General features: G+C 41.7%; 1 protein-coding gene across 1 annotated transcript; it reads left to right on the top strand.

Moving 5' to 3' along the window:
* The first annotated feature begins 754 nt into the window (after nt 1-754).
* On the top strand, nt 755-17,614 carry MFAP5 (microfibril associated protein 5). The gene is made up of 10 exons (XM_054445105.2): nt 755-955; nt 1,478-1,537; nt 2,713-2,748; nt 7,735-7,779; nt 8,125-8,157; nt 9,098-9,142; nt 11,869-11,898; nt 12,968-13,055; nt 13,985-14,058; nt 15,355-17,614. Exons 2-10 carry the CDS (start codon nt 1,480-1,482, stop codon nt 15,465-15,467), a joined length of 522 nt encoding a protein of 173 aa, XP_054301080.1. The 5' UTR covers nt 755-955; nt 1,478-1,479; the 3' UTR covers nt 15,468-17,614.
* Nucleotides 17,615-24,732: the final 7,118 nt, after the last annotated feature.

Here is a 24,732-nt window from a genome sequence, read left to right as displayed (position 1 = left end):
CAAAGAAAGCCGAAAGACAAAGTAAGGCTGGCACTCCTTTCACAGAGCTTCTCTACATTTGAAAATGATTTGGAGAGTTCTGAAAATTTCCTCAACTTTTTATAACCCTAAGGTAGCCAGCCTTCCTCTTGGACAAAACTCATAAGGCATCTGTGTTTGCTTGGTGTGAGAATACATAGGATATTCCAAGGGGAAAGAAAACAAGAAAAGTCTAAATGTGTAGGTCAAGAAAGAGGCAGAGATGAAAAAGAAATACAGGAATAAAAAGGAATTTGTTAGTGCTGAAGAGACGAATATTGAAAAAGAAAGTGAGAAAGAGGGATGAAGGAATGATTCAAATATGGAAGACAGGGAGGCTGAGGCAGGAGAATCGCTTGAACTCAGGAGGCGGAGGTTGCAGTGAGCCAAGATTGCATCATTGCACTCCAGCCTGGGTGACAGGAGCAAAACTCTGTCTAAAAAAAAAAAAAAAAAAAAGAAGAAGAAGATAGCTAGAGAGAGAGAAACAGCATCTATAATGTGCATTAAACACACCAAGGAGGAGATGGAACTTTTCGGTAAGAAGGAACCCAAGGCAAAAAGGGGAGCTGGGACCAGATCGTGAGAGGAGGGAAAATAGGCTGATGGAAGAAAGGCAATACATGAGCTGGGGCCAACACTTCCAGGGAGCAGCAAGAGCTCTCACCAGTGTAGTCATAACATTTGGAATGAGGGTGTGAGCAACTGCAAATTCCCATCTCCCTTCTCATTCCAGCCTCATTGTAACACACATTCTACGCCTAGCCTGGCTTTCTTGCTCTCCCTCATCTCATTGTTTCAGAGGCCAAATCTGAAGTTCTTTCCAGGGAGTGGCTCTGTTCATCTTATTCGCCAGCCAAAGTAGGAACAGCATAAGAAGAGAGAGACACATTCAGCAGCCAAAGGACTCGGTGGAAAGAGCAGAACACTATAGACAGTGAGTTATTTGATTACCTAAAACCCTAAACAGACAGAGGGAATGTGTGTATGTCTGTGTGTGTGTGAAAGGGCTGGAGAGGGGCAATGGGGAATGTCACTGAACTTAGACTTGAAAGCAGACCTCCCAAATAACTGTGGAATTCCGATGAAGGAGACGCCAAGATGAGCAGATGATATGAAAAAGACACGCATATGAGAAAGGAAGATTCCACATCAGGGGTGAAAGAGGCCAAAGGGTAGGGCCAAGTACGGACCATGTAGAATGTAAAATTTCCTCTGACTTGGTAGAAGAGAATAATAAAAGCAAGAATAATGGTAAGTGACCAAAGAATAGATTTGAGGGAGAAATGAATGTTGGGTGAAAGGTAAGAAAAGGGAGAAAGGGTTTGAGTCATGGGGAAAATGAAGAAAGTTCTGGGAAGACAAAGAGATGAGGACCTCAGAGGCATCTTTCCCTGGCACTGAAATGCTGATGTGCCCCTGAGCATCACATTCTCTGCTTTGCCCACCACCCCTATAGATATGTCGCTCTTGGGACCCAAGGTGCTGCTGTTTCTTGCTGCATTCATCATCACCTCTGGTGAGTCCTTTATTCTTTGCTCCCTAAACCCTCAGCTCCTCAGCTATGCATGTGTGTGGCAGGAGATGGGATGGAATGAGGTTGAAGAGGAATAGCAGTAGAGATGCTTGGTATTGAGCTCTGGAATTCCTATTTGAAGAAAAGAACAGATTTTGTGTTAAGGAAAAAAGGTGAGGAATGTGACTAGACTTCAGACTAGGGGAAAGGCCTCCCGAGAATTATGAAACTAAGGTGAAACTAAGATACGCACAAATGCATATTAACCACCCAAAGAGGATCACATATGAGTAAACACATTGCAAAGCAAAAAAGAAGCTGATGTACAAATGCATACACAAACATAGAGGAGGGACTACCTAGAAAGAAACTGGACCTGGGCTTGGCATGGTGGGCTCACACCTATACTCCTAGCACTTTGGGAGACTGAGTGGGGAGGATCACTGAAAGCAACCTGGGCAACATAGTGAGACGAGTTAACCTCATCTCCATTAAGAAAGAAAAAAAAAAAAAAAGAAACTGGACCAAATGTAAATCTTGAAGAACAGTGGGAATACATACACTATTACCATCATACATGCAGGTATATTCACATGCACACAAAAAATATATGCCATACTGCCACACAAGAGAAAAGTGATCTTCACAGATTTCCTAGAATCTGGCTAGAAGACTGGCCACAGAAAGTGAACTTTAGGCTGTAAAGATGTCCTATTCTAGTTTTTTTTCTCCTTCTTCCGATACAGATTGAGAAAAATAATTCTTCTGTCTTGTTCACTAGCGTAGCTAGCGGGGAAGCCGTGGGGCTAGAAGGGCAGGAAACACTAGAAGCGCTGCCAGGCCTCTCAGTGGAGCTGGACTTCATTCCTGGCCAGGAATGAGGGTAAGAGGGCAGCAGGGCTTTGTTCTCAGGAACTTGTCTTTTTTTTTTTTTTTTTTTTTTTTTTACCAAACAAATGCACAGCAGTAAAGGAACTTGTCTTTCTGAAGTCTTTCTATTCCTATTGGTTTTGTTCATAGCACTAATGGTCTCAGTAATTTTATATTGAGCTATATAGGAATAAGTCACAAAGATAAAGTATAACCATTTCTCCATGACTTTCTGATTTGTCTCATAAAAGGGTTATGAGGTATAGAGCTGCAGTCACTCACATCTCTTTTCTCTTTCTTTGCTATAGACTGGATACCCCTGGGGGTCAATAGTCAACGAGAAGGTAGGTGAACCCTTGGATAGGGGCTCTGTTGGGGTTCTTATCAGGAAAATCTAGATGAACAGAGTTAAAAAATCCTTCCTGCTTATCTATCGCTGCCAAAAAAAAAAAAAAAGAAAAAAACAGAATATTTCCTACAACAGAGAGATGCATTGCCAAAGTGTGAGAAATAGGATCAACTTCACCAGTTTCCACAATCCTATTATCCCATTCATAAAAGCTTCTTGTGTGTGTGTTTTTAAACTACTGAAACACCTTCCCAAGACATCCTCTACTATGCCCATTTCTGCTTTCATTTTTCTTTACACATCTCCTATCTTACTCAGAAAATGCTTACTAGTCCTTACAAAAAGCATTCCTTAATTCATGTAACAGTGGGAAAATGAAAGACAGGATAAGAAGTCATCTTATACCCACAATCTCAGCACTTTGGGAGGCTGAGGCAGGAGGATCGCTTGAGCCCAGGAGTTTGAGACCAAACTGGGCAACATAGGGAGACCTCATCTCTAGAAAAAAAAAAATTAGCCTGCCATGGTGGCGCATGCCTGTGGTTCTAGCTACTCAGGAGGCTGAGGCATGAGAATTGCTTGAACCCAGGAGGCTGAGGTTGCAGTGAGCCATGATCATGCCATTGCACTCCAGCCTGGGCAACAGAGTGGAACTGACTAAAAAAAAAAAATTAGAAAAAAAGAAGTCATGTCAGTCCTAGGTGAAATTGTGGCACAACTGGGCAAAACCCAAAAGGTATTTTTTGGTTTTTCTGCTTTTTAGGTATTTTTTGCTCACACCACTCTCTATAACAAAAATCCCAAAAGTTGTGACTCCTAGAGGACCACTTCCTTCAACTTCATGAAGAAAACTCCATTTTGCCTCAAGGCATTCAACATAATTATAATTTATCTTTTAATTCTCCCATCCCAGGAGAGTTAGAGGACAGAGCGCTCCAGTAGGCAACCTATTAATGGGATGATGAAATCAATTTAGTGGGTCACAACTGGTATTAGTTTTTAAAATGAATTAAGATAGACCAAAACAAATATACCAGGATGCATTGCATGTGTTTGCAAGAGTAAAGTATTATTTCATACAACTTTAATAAAACTTCTCTTAGTTTTCCATATGTATATACCAGGGTACAGTATAATATATTTTTCTTGCAGTGGGTCCTGGTACAGAAGATAAAAATACAAAAATTTTTTTCTGTTGTTGCTAAAAATATCTGAATCCCCAAGTTTCTGAATCTAAATCTGAATCTAGGAAAAAAGGGCAGGAATGTGACTAGACTTCAGACTAGGGGAAAGGCCTCCCAAGATTTTAGTACCAGCAAAACTGAAAATCGGAATTCATTTTTCTGGGCTGATTAGGAACTAGTCCTGTGTTAAGACTTTAGATGCTTTTCTCACAGACATAGCATAAGGTATGATGAATTGTCTTGCCTGGTGTGGTGGCTCATGCTTGTAATACCAAGCACTTTGGGAGGTTGAGGTGGGAGGATCACTTGAGGCCATGAGTTTGAGATCAGCCTGGGCAACATAGTGAGACGCTTTTTTTTTTTTGAGACAGAGTTTCGCTCTTGTTACCCAGGCTGTAGTACGATTGTGCGATCTCAGCTCACTGCAACCTCTGTCTCCCAGGTACAAGTGATTCTCCTGTCTCAGCCTCCTAAGTAGCTTGGATTATAGGCATGCGCCACCACAACTGGCTAATTTTTTGTATTTAGTAGAGACAGGGTTTCACCATGTTAGTCAGGCTGGTCGCAAACTCCTGACCTCAGGTGATCTGCAGGCCTTGGCCTCCCAAAGTGCTGGGATTACAGGTGTGAGCCACTGCTTCCAGCCTGAGACCCTATCTCTTAAAAACAAAACAAACAAACAAAAAAAAACAGCCAGGTGTGGTGGTTTGCTGGTTGTCCTAGCTACTCAGAAGACTGAGGTGAAAGGATTGCTTGAGCCCAGGAGTTCGAGGCTGCAAAGGAGCTATGACGGCACCACCGTACTGTAGCCTGGGCAACAGAGTGAGAGTCTCTCAAAAAAAGAAAAGGAAAAGAAAATATGTTAATTTTTTTTTTCAGAGAGAACTTCATGAATACTAGATAAAGCATTTATATGGTGATAGCTCTTGGAACAGTTGGTTAAACTGAGGTATATGCAGAAAAGCAGTACTCTGCCCTGAAATCCCAGAGACAGCTAGGATACATTCCCAAGCCCTCTGTTCTCCCATTGCTTTGCTCCTGTTTCTGTGAGTGGCTGCACTGGAATGTAGCTAGGCCTCTGGAGAAAGGGAACCAGGAAGGATTGGGCTACACCCGGGAGAGGCTCCACTCCTCTCCTGCAGTCTCTGGAATGATTCAGGTTAGTGGTTTTTCAAATATCCTGTGGGACTGGAACAGACTTGGATTCCTTTTATTAAAGATTGTTCTTCCAATCAATGACATCCTACTTAAAAAAAAAAAGTGTTCTGAAAGAAGAAAGCCCATAATGAGTGTGAAAGGTTAAGAGGCTTTTTTGTCAAGCCTGATGAATTTTTTTTTTTTTTTGGCAGAGTCTCGCTCTGTCCCAGGCTGGAGTGCAGTGGCAAGATCTCAGTTCACTGCAACCTCCGCCTCCTGAGTTCAATTCATTCTCCTGCCTCAGCCTCCTGAGTAATTGGGACTACAGGCATGCACCACCCATGCCCAGCTAATTTTTGTATTTTTAGTAGAGATGGGGTTTCACCATGTTGGCCAGACTGGTCTCAAACTCCTGACCTCAAGTGATATGCATGCCTTGGCCTCCCAAAACGCTGGGATTACAGGCATGAACCATGAAGCCCAGCCAAACCTGATGTATTTCTATCTGGAATTTAGAAAAAAGGATAAGGTAAGCAAGGGAAATTCCTATGAAATGCTTTATTTGTATTTCACCTTTTTTTATAATTATCCATAACTCTGATATGCTTTATAAAAATATTTGTTCCCATCAGATTTACATCTGACATTTATTAATAGAATCTGAAGTTAAAAAAAGAAGTCAGGCCGGGCATGGTGGCTCATGCCTGTAATCCCAGCACTTTGGGAGGCCAAGGTGGTTGGATCACCTGAGGTCAGGAGCTCAAGACTAGCCTGGCCAACATGGTGAAACCCTGTCTCTACTAAAAATACAAAAACTAGTCAGGCATGGTGGCACACGCCTGTAGTCCCAGCTACTCAGGAGGCTGAGGCAGGAGAATCACTGGAACCTGGGAGGCGGAGGTTGCAGTGAGCCGAGATCATGCCACCACTGCACTCCAGCCTGGGTGATAGGGCGAGACTCCGTCTCAAAAAAAAAAAAAAAAAAAAAAAAAAAAGTCAAAGCAAACATGTGAATTTGCTGACCCCTAGTGGGTGGAATGGATTATGACTATAAGCTATTTACATTGAAGGGTAATTGCTGATGGAATGTTTGCTTAATATTTATTTTATTGTTATTACTATCATTTTATTCTTATTTTTTGAGATAGGGTTTCTCTCTTACCACCCAGGCTGGAGTGCAATGGCGTGATCTCAGCTCACTGAGCGATTCTCCTGCCTCAGCCTCCAGAGTAGCTGGGATTACAGGCATGCACCATCACGCCCGGCTAATTTTGTATTTACAGGAAACTGTAAATAATAGCACTTCCTAAAACCAACGGTCTCTACTTTAAAAAGCAAAATAACAAAACAGCATTAACATTTACTTTTATTTTTAAATTTACATATAAATTATATTGTATGTGTTTGCAGTATCCAACATGACATTTTGATAGATGTGTATAAAGTGAAATGGTTACTACAGTCAAGCAAATTAACATATCCATATTCTCATTAGTTTCCTTTTTTGTAAGTGTATAATAAAAGCACCTGAAATTTACTCTCTTAGCAAATAACATTTAAATATTTAGCAAACAGGCCAGGTGCAGTGGCTCACACCTGTAATCCTAGCACTCTGGGAGGCCCAGGCGGGCAGATCACCTGAGGTCAGGAGTTCAAGACCAGCCTGGCCAACATTGTGAAACCCCACCTCTACTAAAAATACAAAAATTAGCTGAGCGTGGTGGCGGGCGCCTGTAATCCCAGCTACTCTGGAGGCTGAGGCAGAGAATTGCTTGAACCCGGGAGGCGGAGGTTGCAGTGAGCCGAGATCATGCACCGCTGTATTCCAGCCTGGGCGACAGAGCGAGATTCTGTCTAAAACAAACAAAAACAAAAACAAAAACAAAAAAATATATATATATATATAAACATATTAGCCAGGCATGGTGGTATGCGCCTGTAATCCCAGCTACTTGGGAAGCTAAGGTACGAAAATCGCTTGAACCCGGGAGGCGGAGGTTGCAGTGAGCCGAGACTGGCCACTCACTTCAGCCCGGGTGACAGAGCAAGACTCTTAAAAAAAAAAATCAATACTACCTTTTATGAACACTCATAAGCATATCAGCAAATTCATACCCAATTGTATCAGAATTATGGGCCGGGCGTGGTGACTCACGCCTGTAATCCCAGCACTTTGGGAGGCCGAGGCGGGCGGATCACGAAGTCAGGAGATCAAAGACCATCCCGGCTAACACGGTGAAACCCTGTCTCTACTAAAAATACAAAAAATTAGCCGGACGTGGGGGCGGGTGCCTGTAGTCCCAGCTACTCGGGAGGCTGAGGCAGGAGAATGGCGTGAACCCGGGAGGCGGAGCTTGCAGTGAGCCGAGATCGCGCCACAGCACTCCGGCCTGGGCGACAGAGCGAGACTCCGTCTCAAAAAAAAAAAAAAGAATTATGAATGTCAAAATCACAATGCCTTTGATATACCCGATTTCATTTTAAGTAAGTACTGCAAAGAAGTCATCAATCGTTTGTCATTATTGTAAGCAGTCAAAGAAAAACATTTGTGGGATACTCAACTCCGCTGGGCACTATGCTTCGCAATTTAACTTACTGGAAGTGCAAGGGTGGCAGGCAGACAGAGAATCTCAGAAATTGTTTTCTAATTTTCTTTTCAGACTATGTGACTCAAGCGACTCCAGAAACATTCACAGAAGATCCTAGTAAGCTACACTTTTTTTGTTTGTTTGTTTATTTGCTGTTTTATTGGGGATAGATAGATTAAGGGTCATGTCTATATAAAGAAAAATAAAGACTTCAGAAGGGTTGGTGGGTGCTCTGAGCTCATGCAGAGCTCTGTTGTCACCTTAGATGCCAGCATCTCTGTACGCATGCTCAGTCTTATTCTCTCTTCCATTTCTTTCTGTGATAGTCCCTCATCTGCCCGAGTCCACATGCTTTCACTTCAGCCTTTCTTGCCTCCTTTGAGATCATCGTCCCTTTATCCTGCTTTCCTTAGCTACTTTTCCTGACTGCATTTTTTCATTTCTTGTTATGTGTCTTTGCAGATCTGGTGAATGATCCCGCTACAGATGAAACAGGTAAGTTTTACCGCAGTTAAAAAAAAATGGCATGGTTCTTGTTAATATTCACAATATTTATTCCAGCTCTTGAATTCATTCTGTGCTTTTATATTTGCTTTTGTTTTTTGTTATTGTTGTTTGTTTTTTGAGAGGGAGTCTCACTCTATTGCCCAGGCTGGACTGCAGTGGCACAATTTCGGCTCATGGCAACCCCCACTTCCTGGGTTCAAGGGTTCAAGTAGTTCTCCTACCTTGGCCTCCTGAGTAGCTGAGATTATAGGCACCCGCCACCATGCCTGGCTAATTTTTGTATTTTTAGTAGAGACGGGATTTCACCACGTTGGCCGAGCTGGTCTTGAACTCCTGGCCTCAGCCTCCCAAAGTGCTGCGATTACAGGCATGAGCCACCGCGTCTGGCCTGCTTTTATCTTTGGATACTGAGGTTGTGAGAGTGTTGTTCAGTAACAGTGATAATTTTTTTTTTTTTTTTTTTTTTTTGAGACAGAGTCTAGCTCTGTAGCCCAGGCTAGAGTGCAGTGGCACAACCTCAGCTCACAGCAACCTCTGCCTCCAGCATTCAAGTGATTCTCCTGCCTCAGCCTCCTGAGTAGCTAGGATTACAGGCACCAGCCACCACGCTAATTTCTGTATTTTTAGTAGAGATGGGGTTTCACTATATTGGCCAGGCTGGTCTTGAACTCCTGACCTCAAGTGATCCAACTGCCTCAGCCTCCCAAAATTCTGAGATTACAGGTGCGAGCCACTGCACCCCACCCAGGACTAATAGTCTTACAAAAAATTTATAATTATTTCAATTAATTCTATTCCCTTATACATAAAACACAAAGCCAAACATAGTCTTTCACCTGTCACGGTATCTCCATTCTCCCTTTTCTTACTCTGCCTTGTGTTTGCAATTTGAAGCCCTCCTCATACCTGCTGTTTTGTGCCTTTTCAGTTTTGGCTGTTTTGGCTGATATTGCACCTTCCACAGATGACTTGGGTGAGTTCAGATCTGGGACCCCCATGTCATCAGGGCCATTCTAGGCTTTTCCCGGAGCCCATTCTGGATAGTGTGCAGCTGCTGAAGGATCCTAAAAAGATAGGATGACAGTTTATGGAGCACATATTTCCAGTAGTTCAATTCAAATTAATGACATTGTTGAACACCTGACAAACAGGAACTGTGCTAATCTTTCTCTCGAAGTTTCAAGACTTGATGGGTAAAGGCAAGATAAAAGTATAAACACGTTTTGGAGGATAAAGGGTAGAAGAAGTAATGCTTCGACTGATTTTTTTTTTTTTTTTTTTTTGAGACAGAGTCTTGCTCTTGTCGTCCAGGCTGCAGTGCAATGGCATGATCTCGGCTCACTGCAGCCTCCGCCTCCTGGGTTCAAGAGATTTTCCTTTCTCAGCCTATAATTCCAGTAACTGGAATTATAGGCACCTACCACCATGCCTGGCTAATTTTTTGTAGTTTTAGTAGAGATGGGGTTTCGCCATGTTGGCCAGGCAGGTCTTGAACTCTTGACCTCAGGTGATCCACCTGCCTCGGCCTCCCAAAGTACTGGGATTATAGGCGGCTAGATTATTTTTTAACAAAACATTATTGAAAACTTGCTACTAGGTGCCAAGGATATAAAAGTGAACAAAACTGATTTTCTTCTACTAGACATCTTTTGTGTAATATACAAGATAGACAAATAAACAGATAACTTTATTCAGTTTCACAAAATTCGATAATCAGGATAAGCAAGAGAAGCTATGGAAGACACAGAAAGAGTTCTTGACTAGGTTCAGTGCTGGGGGTGAGAAAAGGTTTTTTCTGGAGGGCACATTTGACTAAGCTGCTTCCTGAAAGACAAGTAGAAGTGAACTAAGTTAATAGAAGAGAGAAGAGCTTTTACGTGAGGAAAACAATATAAATCAAAATGTGTAGGGTGGACACGAAAACCAACCAGAGAGACGTTTATGCAAGGTAAGATTATAATTAGATTTGTGCATTGGAAGGATCACACCCCACCTCCAAACCCCCTACTGTACTCCCAGGGCAGTGTGGAAAACTGATTTGACCACGATCAATCTCCTGGAACCGGGAAAACCAGCAGGGCCACTGTTGCAGTGTTCCCAATAAAAGATGCTGCCCTGAATCAAGATAGAGATAGTGAGAATTAAATGTGAGCTATAAGGCAGAGGGGATTATTGAGAAGACATTCAGTTTTCTTTTTCTTTTTTCTTTTTTTTTTTTTTTTTGACACGGAGTCTTGGTCTTGTTGCCCAGGCTGGAGTGCAATAGCGCGATCTTGGCTCACTGAAACCTCCGCCTCCTGGGTTCAAGCAGTTCTGCTTCAGCCTCCCAAGTAGCTGGGATTACAGGCGCCCACCACCAAGCCTGGCTAATTTTTTTGTATTTTTAGTGAAGATGGGGTTTCAACATGTTGGCCAGGCTGGTCTTGAGCTCCTGACCTCAGGTGATCCAACTACCCTGGCCTCCCAAAGTGCTGGGATTACAGGCATGAGCCACCACACCCAGCCATGACATCCGGTTTTCTAGATGTGGCTATTGGGTGAATGGTGGTCTCATTCACTGAGTAACAACTAGAATTAGTGAAGGGAAAGATAATTAAGTCTGTTGGAGATACATTGAATGTGAAAGATCTTTGAAATGTTCAAGAACTCTTCCATAAAAAGGCAGTTGGATTTATAGGTCTGGAGTTTAGGAGAGAGATGAGGTTGGAAATACAGGTTTGGGAATTATCAGCATATAGACCTGCCTTGAAACCATGGGATAGATGAGATCTCATAACACAGGTCCTAGTATTCTATTTGCAACACTTCCAGTGACATTTTCCCTAGTAACTCCCCTGACTAGTCTATTCATCTAACTCCTTGACTTGTTCTTCATTCTGTGAATAAGGCCCATGTTAAATTTCCCCCTAGGTTAGGAAGTCCCTCATTATTCTTTTTTTATTTTTATTTTTTTTTGAGATGGAGTCTCCCTCTGTCACCTAGGCTGGAGTGCAATGGTACGATCTTGGCTCACTGCAGCCTCTGCCTCCCAGGTTCAAGTGATTCTCCTGCCTCAGCCTCCTGAGTAGCTGGGATTACAGGCGCACATCACTACACCCAACCAAATTTTGTATTTTCAGTAGAGAGGGGGTTTCACCACGTTGGCCAAGCTGGTCTCAAACTCCTGACCTCAAATAATCTACCTGCCTTGGCCTCCCAAAGTGCTGGGATTACAGGTGTGAGCCATTGTGCTCAGCCGACCCTTATTATTCTTTACCCAACAGCTTCTATCAAAAGAATTTACGATGACCTACAGAAAATAAATTTTCCCTTATAAGGAAGAGCTTGTACAGGATAATAATCTTTTCTCTACTTAGCTCTAGGAAGAAGCTCCTCTGGGCATGTAACTCTTTGCCTTGTGTTCCTACTAAATTTGCTTCTTGTCAACAATACAGAGATAATCACAATACAATGAATTTCTCAACTCTTTAGAAAGGAAAGGAGAAAGGAAAAAAATCCCATCCTACCTCCTAATCTCTTCAATTTTGTGGAGCAAATCAGCTCAATAAGGGTTTTGTTTTAGAAGTTGCTAAGAGTTATTAATTCATTTGCTCCCTATTTATGGGCACTCCAAGCAGGTCCTAAGTGAGGCAGTGTGGCAGTTACAGAAGTAGTAACTTCTAGAACTGGTAATAATGGAATAAAATTTCTGCCTTTCAGCCTCCCTCAGTGAAAAAAATACCACTGCAGGTATGATTGTTGCTTGCATGTCTTCTTCTTAAGCCTTTTTTCTTCCTGTGGATTCCTTACCTCCTTGTTCTTTGGAGGGTATTTGGCACATCTTCTAGTTTACTTCCAATTATTTCTCAAAGAGTATTAGTGTTCTTCACTCCCTTACTCTTTTTTTTTAAAAAAATGAGCACCTGTCATAAAAGTCAAGGGGAAAGAATGGAACAAATGTTGCATGGTCCCCAAATAGCCCTCTCCCTAAAGTACCCTTGCACGTTATGTGGTGGTTAGTGGATTGGGAAGTGAAATCAATTTAACTTCAAGGACTCCATATTACCACAGAGGTCATGGTTAAAATTGCGTTTCCTAATGTACTGATAATTCTGATATATAGCTAGGGTTGAAAACTACTGGAACAGAGAAATAGAAACCTGCCTAAGAAATCTTATTTTTTCAGAATAGGATTATCAGCATTTCTATTTTATTTTACTATTTTATTTTATTTTATTTTTCTGAGATAGAGTCTCACTCTGTCACCCAGGCTGGAGTGCAGTGGCGTGATCTTGGCTCACTGCAACCTCCGCCTTCCAGGTTCAAGTGATTCTTCCGCCTCAGCCTCCCAAGTAGCTGAGATTACAGGCACCTGCCACCACTCCTGGCTGATTTTTGTATTTTTAGTAGAGACGGGGTTTTACCTTGTTGGCCAGGCTGGTCTCGAATTCCTGACTTCAGGTGATGTGCCCACCTCGTCCCCACAAAGCGCTGGAATTACAGGCGTGAGCCACCGCGCCCAGCCTATTTTATATTTTATAATGGATAATCCTAGAAAGACTTTATTCCTAGAAGTGCTCTCAGAGATTATTTTATCCACTTCTACTTCCAAATAAGGAAGCGCCAAAACTTCATTTAGTCAATTTCCTCTTGCTGTGTTTTTGGTGGGCAGAAAGGATGTATCCCAATTTATAATGATTCTCTGCAGAGATTACTCTGTATTTTTTTCCTACTCTATCTATCCTTCCCAATTCCTTCAATCCTTCGTTTATGCTGCTCCTATTCGGACCTGCTTATTTTTTGTATTGGGCTTCTTCAGAGTGCTGGGATGAGAAATTTACTTGCACAAGGCTCTACTCTGTGCATCGGCCAGTTAAACAATGCATTCATCAGTTATGCTTCACCAGGTAAGGGATCCCAGAATGCCCAAAAAGCATCTTCCATGGTAGTGTTTTTGTGTTGGTAACTATTTAATGAGCACCCACTATGGAATTGCAAACTTTGATGGGGCCAAAGTTTTTAGCACAACCCTCCTAGCTATTTCTGAATGTACCAACTAGAACCTGGAGTCTGGGCTGAGGTGTACAAAGAACAGGCAGAGTAATAGAACTTAGAAGGGAAATGAAGGTGAGGGCTGGAGGAAGAAGGATCATGAGGGAAACACTGGCATGCTCAATTTATTACCTGATAGAAGGAGACTGAAGAAAATGGCCCAGCTCTAAAATAGTAGAAAATAGTGTGGAGGAATATTAAGCCTGACTCTAGGTAGAGTGTGCAAAGTGTCACTAAGAAGAATAACTAAAACAATAGCCTTTGCAACAACTTGGATAGAGCTGGAGGCCGTTATTCTAAATGAAGTAACTAAACAATGAAAAACCAAATATTGTATGTTCTCGCTTATAAGTGGGAGCTAAGCTATGAGGGGGCAAAATCATAAGAATGATATAATGGACTTTGGGGACTCAGGGGAAAGGGTTGGAGAGGAATGAGGGATAAAGGCTACACATTGAGTACAGTGTACACTGCTTGGGTGACGGGTGCACCAAAATCTCAGAAATCACCACTAAAGAACTTATCCATGCAACCAAAAACCACCTGTACACCAAAAACTATTGAAATAAAATTTTAAAAATAGAAGAGTAATTAATACCATTCCGTCCCCTATTTTCCAGTGGGGGGCAAAAGTCTGAAATACTTAAGGAAATCCAGTTGGGGAAGAGCAGATAGGGAAAGTGGGGAATATGAGAGTTGAAGAGGCATCCCAGACCCAGGTTAGTTCTCCTCTCAAGGCTTTCTTCCATCTCCTTCCTTGCCTATGACATTGGGACGTCTGCAGTTTACGACGTATGTACATCGTCAACAAGGAGATCTGCTCTCGTCTTGTCTGTAAGGAACACGAAGCTATGAAAGGTAAGATGATGTCTGGATGTTTAATGGAGAGAAGCAGTTATGAGAAGGGTAAATAGGGACATGATATTACTATATCCAAAGTCTGGTATTGGAGGAGGGCTTTAGGCTACCCCTTTAGATTCCATCAGCTCCTGCTGGAAATTATCTCAAATAAACAATCTACATAAAGCAGTATGCTTGATATACAAACATAACCCTAAGAAAAGTACCCCTAGATCCCTGTTCTACTAGATTGTAACCCCACAGTGTCTCCTATTTAGAGAGCTTTCTGACACTCTGGCTATTTTAAAGATCATTCACTGGGGTTCTAGGGAAAATTTCAAGTCAGCCATTACAGATAATAGACTCTGCTAGTCCGCAGCCATGTTCATAACTAAAAATAAAACATACACATGCACATGCACTAATGGAGACAGTAAGGTTTGGATAGGGCCTATAAATAACAAATAGATGGGACATTTAGAAATCAGCTATGTTATAAATAGTTCACCAATTCCAGGAACAATGTACATTTCTTACTGTGACATTTCAGGTAGAAGAAGGTAGAAAGATGTTATAGGGGCAATTACGAGGGCCCAAAATGTGTAGTTATAGACCATACATGGTGGAAACAAAGATACTCTCACCTTCCCCATGGCCAGCCCCGAATGATGGCTGTGGTTGGTGAAAACACCACAGACAAAGCCATTTCTGACTCAGCAGCCCGCTTTGTGCTGAGTTCCTGAGTAAGAGCTGTAGTTAACTTCGCAGAAGGAAACTTGCTATGTGCCCCCATTGGCTTTGTGCAAGCCACCTGCAAGGGAAGCACCTTGAGATTGAGGATGGGTATTTGGGACTCTAGGCACTTTCAAGTATCTCAAGGGACTTACTAAAGTTAGCTGTTTACCCATAGTAAGCACGTAAATGTATACTGAATGATTGGACCTCATTTTTCTATTTAATAGATCCATGATTAGAAGAATTGGCAGCTGGATATATAAAGGAAACTAACATTTACTGGTCACCTGTGCTAGGTACTTTGCATACATGATTTCATTTTAATACTCAGAAATATACTGTTGAGGTAGGTATTTTAATTCTCATTTTAAAGAAAGGGATAGTGAGGTTTATAAAATTTAAGAAACTTTCTAGGAAGTGGCAAATAACTAAGTAAGTGGCGGAGCTGGTTAAAACCCAGATCTTTTTCTCTCCAACCTTTTCACTACACCACACTGAAAAGTCTTCTCTATCCCTTAAAACAAGAGCCTTTGTTATCTTCCTGCATTCTCTTCCCATGATGTTCTGCTTCTCTTCTAGATGAACTTTGCCGTCAGATGGCTGGTCTGCCCCCTAGGAGACTCCGTCGCTCCAATTACTTCCGACTTCCTCCCTGTGAAAATGTGGATTTGCAGAGACCCAATGGTCTGTGATCATTGAAAAAGAGGAAAGAAGAAAAAATATATGGGTGAGAGGAAGGAGGATCTCCTTCTTCTCCAACCATTGACAGCTAACCCTTAGACAGTATTTCTTAAACCAATCCTTTTGCAATGTCCAGCTTTTACCCCTACTCTCTAATTTTTCACCCAAACTGATAACATTTATCTTGTTTTTTAGCACTTAAAATACAAAGTCTATATTATTGCATAATTTTGCTGCTTCTCAATATGATAGACACAGTGAATAGATGATGACTATATGGCTTATATACAAACATTCTATGTACAATTTCAAGGGAGACTAAACTCTAGGCTAATAATCTTTACTATTGAATCTGTCTGATATAGATCTTAGGGTTGAAGAGGCTATCTTTGTCTATTTGGGCTAACCATAGAACTTCGTTTATTTTCCTCACAATATTTTCCTAGACCAAATCCCCATCATTCACATGTTCCTCTTTACTCTTACTTTAACTATTTTGCTGGCTTGCCCGAAAATTTGCCTGGCAAGTCTTCCTTATAAGACACATCATGGTAACTTTTGTAGTCCTGTAAGATTCTGCAACGCAGTCAAGAATTATACAATCCTACTAGCAATATATAAGGACCCAAAATGTCTTCTGCTAAGCTCAGAGGCTGGGGCTAAAGCATGAGGTCTATGTCAGCTATAGAACTTGGACTCATAATTCCCTATCCAATTTTTCATGCAGTTGTCCAGTCGGGAAGTAAGGTTGGAAAATAAGTCCCATTTACTGATTCGTTTATGGGTAGTACTGGGGTTAACCCACCACCACAAAGCAAATTAGACAACTTAATGTGAAATCATACTATTGGCTGACATTTCCTTGAGTTGCTGCTTCGTTCATCTCCACAACTTAACAAGCGCACGGTGGAATTATTGTGCACATGGCTTTTGGAATACCCTGATTGGGGCCTAAGAAGGGCATTCAGACTTGAATTTTAATAGGCAGACAGAAAGTTTGCCTAATAGTTAATATGAAAGAGTGAAAGAAACACAGTATTCAGACAACCCACATTCTTATTCTGGCTCTAGCAGTAACCACGTAGCCTTGGATAAGTCATTTTCCTTCATTAGGTCCTGGTTTAATTTCCTCATCTTTAAAATGAGAAGGTTAAATTTATCTTAGTACTGCTGGGCGCAGTGGCTCATGCCTGTAATCCCAGCACTTTGGGAAGCTGAGGCGGGTGGATCACTTGAGGTCAGAAATTTGAGACGAGCCTGGCCAACATGGTGAAACCCTGTCTCTACTAAAAATACAAAAATTAGCTGGGCGTGGTGGCACGTGCCTGTAATCCCAGCAACTCGGGAGGCTGAGGCAGGAGAATCAATTGAACCTGGGAGGTGGAGGTTGCAGTGAGCCGAGATGGCGCCATTGCATTCCGGCCTGGGTGACAAAAGCAAAAGTCCATCTTAAGAAATATATATATATATTATATATATTCTTAGTTCTAAGATATCCTTTAATTCTATGATTCTCTGGATTTAAATGCATTATTCATATTTCTTGAAGTTTAGATACAGTCTGATTCACAGCAACTATATCTGCTTTATCCTAGGTGAGGATAGCAGTCCACAATGGAATAGAACAAAATCCCATTATAACAAATGACAAATTATATATCATGAATCCTTCTGTCTGAATAACTCAGTAACTTTCTATAAAAGCCAATGTAATTCAAATAGGAGCTAGGAGACAACAAGTTACATATGACAATGGAGGTTGTATTCCTTTTATATTGCTGAGAAAACTAAATGATCAGATTCTTGCTGTTAAGAAACAATTTACTTTAATGGGATCTGTACAACTGATTAAGAAGAAATGCTACAAAAAGCCCCAAAGCATATAATCTCCACTCCTTACAGTCTCTAGAATTAAATGTACTCATTTAGACAGATATATTAAATGCATATTTTAGCCACTTTAGAGAAACCTCATAGGCACAGAGTTTCCAAGATTCATTTTAAGAATATCTTCACGAACTTCACCCTCCTACTCCACATTGCAACATTTCCATCAGACAGCATTTCAATTCCAGTATTATGTATACTGCAAATTAAACATTTGAAAATATTTTTTTCCAATTTATTTCTCAAAATAAAATGTCTTTTGTTCTGGTTATTTTTCTCTTCTATGTTTACAAAAAAGACCTGAATTTATGAACTTTGATTCCACTTTAAAAAATGTGTATCGGCCGAGCGTGGTGGCTCACACCTGTAATCCCAGCACTTTTGGAGGCTGAGGTGGGTGGATCACCTGAGGTCAGGAGCTCGAGACCAGCCTGGCTAACATGGTGAAACCCCGTCTCTACTAAAAATACAAAAATTAACCAGGCATGGTGGCGGGTGCCTGTAATCCCAGCTACTTGGGAGACTGAGGCAGGAGAATTGCTTGAACCTAGGAGGCGGAGGTTGCAGTGAGCCGAGATCACGCCACTGTACTCCAGCCTGTGCGACAGTGCAAGACTGTCCCAAAAAAAAATATGTATATATATATGTATATATATGTATATATAGATATATATTGCTCAAATGTCTCTCTTCTGCTATCCTCTATTCTTTCCTTCACTCCATAACTTTACCATCAGTTCCCCAACACTCCAAATGTATTTATACTCCTCCAAATGTGGTCCCCTTTTTCTTTTCTGTGCCCTGCAAGTCTGACGGTCTTGCTCGGTGAAGTTTCATGCTATACTCCTCTTCTACATGATCAAATTCCTGTATGCTGCCATTTCTCATTGTTCTTATGTTCTCTACACTTTTAAAGTCTTCTTACTATGTAAAACAAATTTCTAACCTGCTTTCGATGCTTTCTTTCCACATCCTTATAAAGTCTTATTTCCCCTCTGACTTTCCCCTGAGAAAGGTCCCAGCTCAAGTTTCAGGTGGTTGTTTTCGGTCCCAGCTACTTAGCTCCCTCCCCTCCCCACTGGCAGAAATTCCATTACCTCCCTTAGTTGTTGTTGTTGTTTACCCCTATCCCATCTCAGGTCCCTGATAATCTTGTTTCCAAGAATTTGGAAACCTTTTACTCGTTGTCTTTGTTTTGAAGAAGAAGAAGATTCAGGTTCGGGGGCGGTGGCTCACGCCTGTAATCCCAGCACTTTGGGAGGCCAAGGCGGGTGGATCACCTGAGGTCAGGAGTTTGAGACCAGCCTGGCCAACATGATAAAACTCTGTCTCTAAGAAAGATACAAAAAAATTACCCAGGCATGGTGGCAGGTGCCTGTAATCCCAGCTACTCGGGAGGCTGAGGCAAGAGAATCACTTGAATCAGGGAGGTGGAGGTTGCAATGAGCCAAGATCGTGCCACTGCACGCCAGCCTGGGCAACAACAGTGAAACTCCGTCTCAAAAAATAAAAGAAGATTCACAAGAAAGTTTTTACTCATTAAGGTGTTAATATGTTTTTTTTTCCTGGTGAGCCCAAATGACAACCTTGCTAAGCAAGGGCTTTCAATGAAAAGCCATTTTTTAAACCAAAATAATGGATCTTTAATGTTAGAATTAAGGAATTTGGTAAAAATATCATTAGATATTGAATGCCCTCCTGGCATCCTGAATAGATAGCAGCCTCATCTACCTATTCATAAAGATTCACTTTTATTTTCCCTTCTCTAATTGAGTTGATTCTACTCTGAGGCTCTTTCCATATTCCATGCTTACGATTCAAGAAAATTCTACTTTCTCCTCAAATGAACATATTCTGGAAATTCGAATGTGTCTTCTACTCACTAAATACAGTTCTATGCACACTCAGTATTGTTTTGACTCATGGCAGAGAGTGCAAACCGCAGCTGGTTTCCCAACTTCTGAGTCTTACTTTGATGACATATACGGCAGTATATATTGCTAGACACAAGCTCCTCCCTTCTCTGCTTCAGGGTACTTGTGGCCAAAGTTAGATGTTTAACTAACCACTTTACACCTGGTGAGAAGGCACAAACAACCTCTAAGATCCCTCTTCCTTTTGTACTGAAGCAGCTGTAACACAATGAAGAAGGAAAAGAATCCTAAAAGAAGTGGGAACAAAGATGGAAGAGCACCAGACCAGGGGATAGCCAGATGAGAGAGTGACAACAGGCTGACACCAGGGTGGGGGAGCCAGGAAGCTAAAAGATGGAAACTGTCAAATTCCAAATTCAAAGGGAATTTGAGAAGTGGGGAAGGGGTCCTGGGGCATCTGGAAACTTAGGGTAAAACAGAAAGACATCAGGAGCACAGTGGAGCAGAGACAGGACTGTCCTTGTAGTTTTGTCAGCTCAGGGAGGCCTTACTTAATAAAGCAATACTCTGATAAAAACGGAAGCCCTTGTATCTTTGAGCATTTTCACCAACCAAACATCAGGGAAAGTGACTTGTTAAGACTGTGGTAAGGAGAGGAACAGGTGGCCACAGTTTTGTTTTCTTTCTTTCTTTCTTTCTTTTTTTCTCTAAAAACCAGTCAAGCAGACCCAGAAGCAGCAGTCAGACGACAAATTCTGGGCAGAACCCAAGATGGAAAAAGCAAATGTTTATATAAATAGAGGTGCAGAGCCCACAGCTTCCTGTTGACAAATCGAACTTCACTTTACCTCAAACTCTCATTTTTTTTTTAATAGCTGATAATGATTTGGTGTTATTTTTCAACTTGCCCAATCACTTAGAGTAAGGTTCTAGTTTATTCCTAACCCTTGGGTCTTGCAGTTCTTTTCTCTACCTCTGGTATTGTTCCCTTTCCTCTCCCTTTTCCTTTCTCCTGGGTACTTACCTGGCTATACATCTGTACTGTGTAGATTTATGGAGTGTTTGGTTAAATTTATGTAACAATCCATAGGGATTCAAGATGATCTCATAAATTTGTGGGAGATTCACCTCGTCTTCCCTCCTCCACCAAACAAACAAACAAAAACCCCAAACCAAACCAGAATAGATAAATTTTGAGCAAGTATAAGGAAATTCATTTTATAGAAAGTAATCTGTATTATATTGAAGAAACTGATGGGTGTTAAGGTATCAACTGCATCATTGTATACCATTTCCTAATATGTGGTTCTGTCCCAAATGATCAAACACAAGGAGTTATAATGAAAGGTAATGAGAATTGTACACAGAAACATTTCTTCCATTTGTATAAAATTACCTCTATAAATCCATCTATTCTTGAAAATGGATGAGATTTTAGGGGAAAGGGGAATGAAGTAGTAGTAACACAAATAAGCAGGCCAGGCGCGGCGGCTCCCACCTGTAATCCCAGCACTTTGGGAGGCCGAGGCAGGCAGATCACCTGAGGTCAGAAGTTTGAAACCAGCCTGGCCAACATGGCGAAACCCCATCTCTACTAGAAACACAAAAATCAGGTGGACGTAGTAGCAGTAATTTCTCTCTTGTCATGTAGAAACTAAAAAAAAATTATTACATCATTGATATATGGGATGTCTAGATCCCCAAATCAACATGGTTCTAGGTACAATAAAAGTGACACTTATATCATCCTGTTCATTTTAATTTCAAATAATTGGTATTTGTTTCAGTGCCAGTCCAGACTTGGCACTCACTAGTGGTGTGATGCTAAGCAAGTAGCTTCTCAGCTGTAAATTGGTGGCAACATACCTGCCTTAAGGGTGGTTCTGTGAATTAACAAGATTATGTGTTCAAAGATTTAGTAAGACTATTAAGTATATAATAAGACTATAGGATTTTTTTTTTCTACTTAAGCTGATTGGTTTCTGTTAAACTGTTTTTGAGTAGGTTGGCTTTTCCATTCTTTCCCTTGTAACAAAATGAGATGAACCTTGCTGGCTAGCCAATGAGTAGAAAACTTGCAAAAAATGTGCAATACCACAAATACTAGTTTCTCTACTGTTTAAAGTGTGTTTAAATTTACCTTTTTTTTTTTTTTTTTTCTCATACAGATGGGGGTCTGGCTATGTTGCGCAGACTGGTCTTGAACTCCCAGCCTCAAGTGATTCTCCCACCTCGGCCTCCCAACGTGTTGAGATCACAAGCATGAGCCACTGTTCCTGGTCCTAATTTAAATTTAATTAAAAAATTTTTTTTGGCCAGACTTGGTAGCTCACATCTGTAATCCCAACGCTTTGGGAGACCAAGGCAGGAGTTCAAGACTAGCCTGAGAAACATAGCAAGACTGTCTCTACAAAAAATTAAAATACTGGCCAGGCATGGTAGCTGCCCCTGTAGTCCCAGCTACTGGGGATGCTGAGGCAGGAGGATTGCTTGAGCCCACAAGGCCAAGGTTACAGTGAGCTATGGTGGTATCACTGTACAACAGCCTGGGTAACAGAGTGAGATCCTGTCTGTAAAACAATTTTTTAAAAGTAAAACTTTTTTAAAAGTGGAATTATTCCAAATTTGGTCTTTGGAACTCTGGGACACTATTGTTATGGTTTGAATGTTTGTCCCCTCCCAAACTCATGTTGAGTTTTAATTGATGTGGGGTCTTTAAGAGGTGATTAGGGGCCAGGCATGCTGTAATCCCAGCACTTTGGGAGGCCGAGGCGGGGGAATAACCTGAGGTCAGGAGATCGAGACCAATCTGGCCAACATGCCGAAACCCCGTCTCTACTAAAAATACAAAAAATTAGCCAGGCGTAGGGGTGGGTGCCTATATTCCAGCTACTTGGGAGGCTGAGGCAGGAGAATTGCTTGAACACAGGAGGTGGAGGCTGCAGTGAGTCACGATTGTGCCATTGCACTCCACCCTGGGCGACAAGAGCGAAACTCTATCTTAAAAAAAAAAAAAAAAAGAAGAAGAAGAAGAAGAAATGATTAGGGCTGGGAGCAGTGGCTCACATCTGTAATCCCGACACTTTGGGAGGCTGAGGCAGGAAGATCACTTGAGGTAAGGAGTTCAAGACCAGCCAACTCCAGCCAATGTGGTGAAACCCCGTCTCTACTGAAAATACAAAAATTAGCTAGGTGTGGTGGCAGGTGCCTGTAATCCCAGCTACTCAGGAGGCTGAGCCATGAGAACTGCTTGAACCTGGGAGGCAGAGGTTGCAGTGAGCTGAGATCGTACCACTGCACTCCAGCCTGGGTGACAGAGCGAGACTCCATCTCAAAAAAAAAAAAGAAAAGAAAAGAGGTGATTAGGTGATGGCAAATCCATCATAAATGGATTACTGCTGCTGTTATTGCAGGGGTAGGTTAGTTATCATGAGACTGGGTTTACAATAAAAGGGAGTTTTGCCCGATCTCTTCTCTCTGCCTCACCAGTTTGCTTGCACTTTCTGTCCTTTCACCATGGGATGACTCTCATCAGATGATGGCACCATGTTCTTGGACTTCTCAGCCTCCAGAACTGTGAGAAATAAATTTCTTTTCTTTATAAATTACTCAGTTGGTGATAGACTCAATAACAGAAAATAGACTAAAACAACAACAACAATAACAACAACTTTTTAATAAAGTGTTCTGTGCTTTTTTTTTAAACAAACATCATATTCCCCGTGTGGTGGGAAGCAGAAGTATTATTATTAATATTTTTCCGACAGAGAAAAAGGTTTCATAAGACCTGACCAAGTTCACACAGTTTTGGTGCAGCAGAACCATGCCTGAACTCTAAAACTCTAAAACTTCTAAAAGGTCTAAAAAGTTAATTCAGTTGCAAAAGGAAGACTCCAAGACAAAGGAATAGTTTACTTGCTTGCCAAAGGTTTGTTTGGGAGGCTACACCTTAGAAAAACTGGAATAAAAAATACAACCTACTGAAAGAGAAACAAATGAGATTCCCAAAGTCACTAGACTTACTGTTTATCTGTTCATGGTGGGATTTTTTTTTTTTAATTTTTTAATTTTCTGAGACAGAGTCTTACTCTGTTGCCCAGGCTGGGGTGCAGTGGTGTGATCTTGGCTCACTGCAACCTCTGCCTCCCAGGTTCAAGGGATTCTTACGCTTCAGCCTCCTGAATAGCTGGGATTACAGGTGTGCACTGCCACGCCCAGCTAATTGTTTTTGTATTTTGGGGTTTTGTTATTTTGGCCAGGCTGATCTCGCACTCCTGGCCTCAAGTGATCCTCCTGCCTCGGCCTCCCAAAGTGCTGGGATTACAGGCATAAGCCACCACAACCTATCCGATTTTTTTTTTTTTGTATATGGTTCTCATATCCTCAAAGATTATTACCCACCTTCAGAGATTGCCATTGGCAAAGTCAGAGATGCAGTTGTTTGCATGACAGAGTCAGTAACTTATGGAGGAGACTTGAAGATTTTATTTATTTTGGAAACTAGAACTAGAGGCTATGGCCCTGCTTATTTGTTTTCTTGCTTACCTCAAGGTGCAGAATGCTTTCATGTCCACTGGATGTGAAGTGCTCTCTTATTCAGAGTTGAGGCAGAGATACTTAGTGTGGCGGCTCCTGCCTATAATCCCAGCTACTCCACAGGCTGAAGCAGGAAGACTCCTTGAGCCCAGGAGTTCAAGGCCACCCTGGGCAACAAAAGGTGTGAGAGCCTTGTCTCACAAGCAAACAAACAAACAAAAAAACAAACAAGTCGAGGCAGAGCACAGGTGTCTCTTTTGTTTTCACACATCACATACATTCCCCAGGAATTCTGTGGAGATTCAGCCAATGGCTGTTAGCTATGAATCTGACCAGAAACAAGAACCTGGAAAAGGCCAAAGAGGTTCTGATTTTTCCTCTTCTCGGAAGCGTAGAGAATCAGTGTGTTTACTGGCTCATCAGTCTTTCTCTTTATCCTGATTTCTTTGACTGACTCCTTCAGGAAGGATAGCCTATGTGTCAGGCACACACTGGAGCTAGACTATATGGGTGCAAATCCCGACTCCATCTCTTCTACGGTGAGGAGGCCTATGCAAACCTACCCCCAAAGGCTGAGGGAGCTGAAAGGCCAGATAAAGAGGCAGACATGCCCAGTTTCTCAGCAAAAAAAAAGCATTTAATAAGAACTTAAAAGCAGAAGCCATGTCCCAGGCATCTGCAAGATGGTGGATCCCCTTGCTGTTACCCCAACCCAGACCCAGGGCTTACATACCATAGGGAAAGGGTATCCGTGCTTCAGAAGGGATGTGTAGGACAATTGAAGGCCACCCCTCAGGGAAAGGCAAGAATGCTACCCGAATCATAGCCTATAATTTGCTTAAGGGCAGGATGCATAGTAAGTGCCTGTTTATGATAACGTCAAGGTTGTTTTAATCTAGGGGCTAGACTTATGGTAAATATGTGTTCTTAACAGTAGATAAAGTAGAGATCTTAGAGGTATTACTGGAACTGGGGGTTA

The sequence above is a fragment of the Pongo pygmaeus genome, chromosome 10 (assembly GCF_028885625.2).
Source record: "Pongo pygmaeus isolate AG05252 chromosome 10, NHGRI_mPonPyg2-v2.0_pri, whole genome shotgun sequence".
NCBI classification, from domain to species: domain Eukaryota; kingdom Metazoa; phylum Chordata; class Mammalia; order Primates; family Hominidae; genus Pongo; species Pongo pygmaeus.
This window is presented reverse-complemented; position numbering and strand designations above follow the sequence as displayed.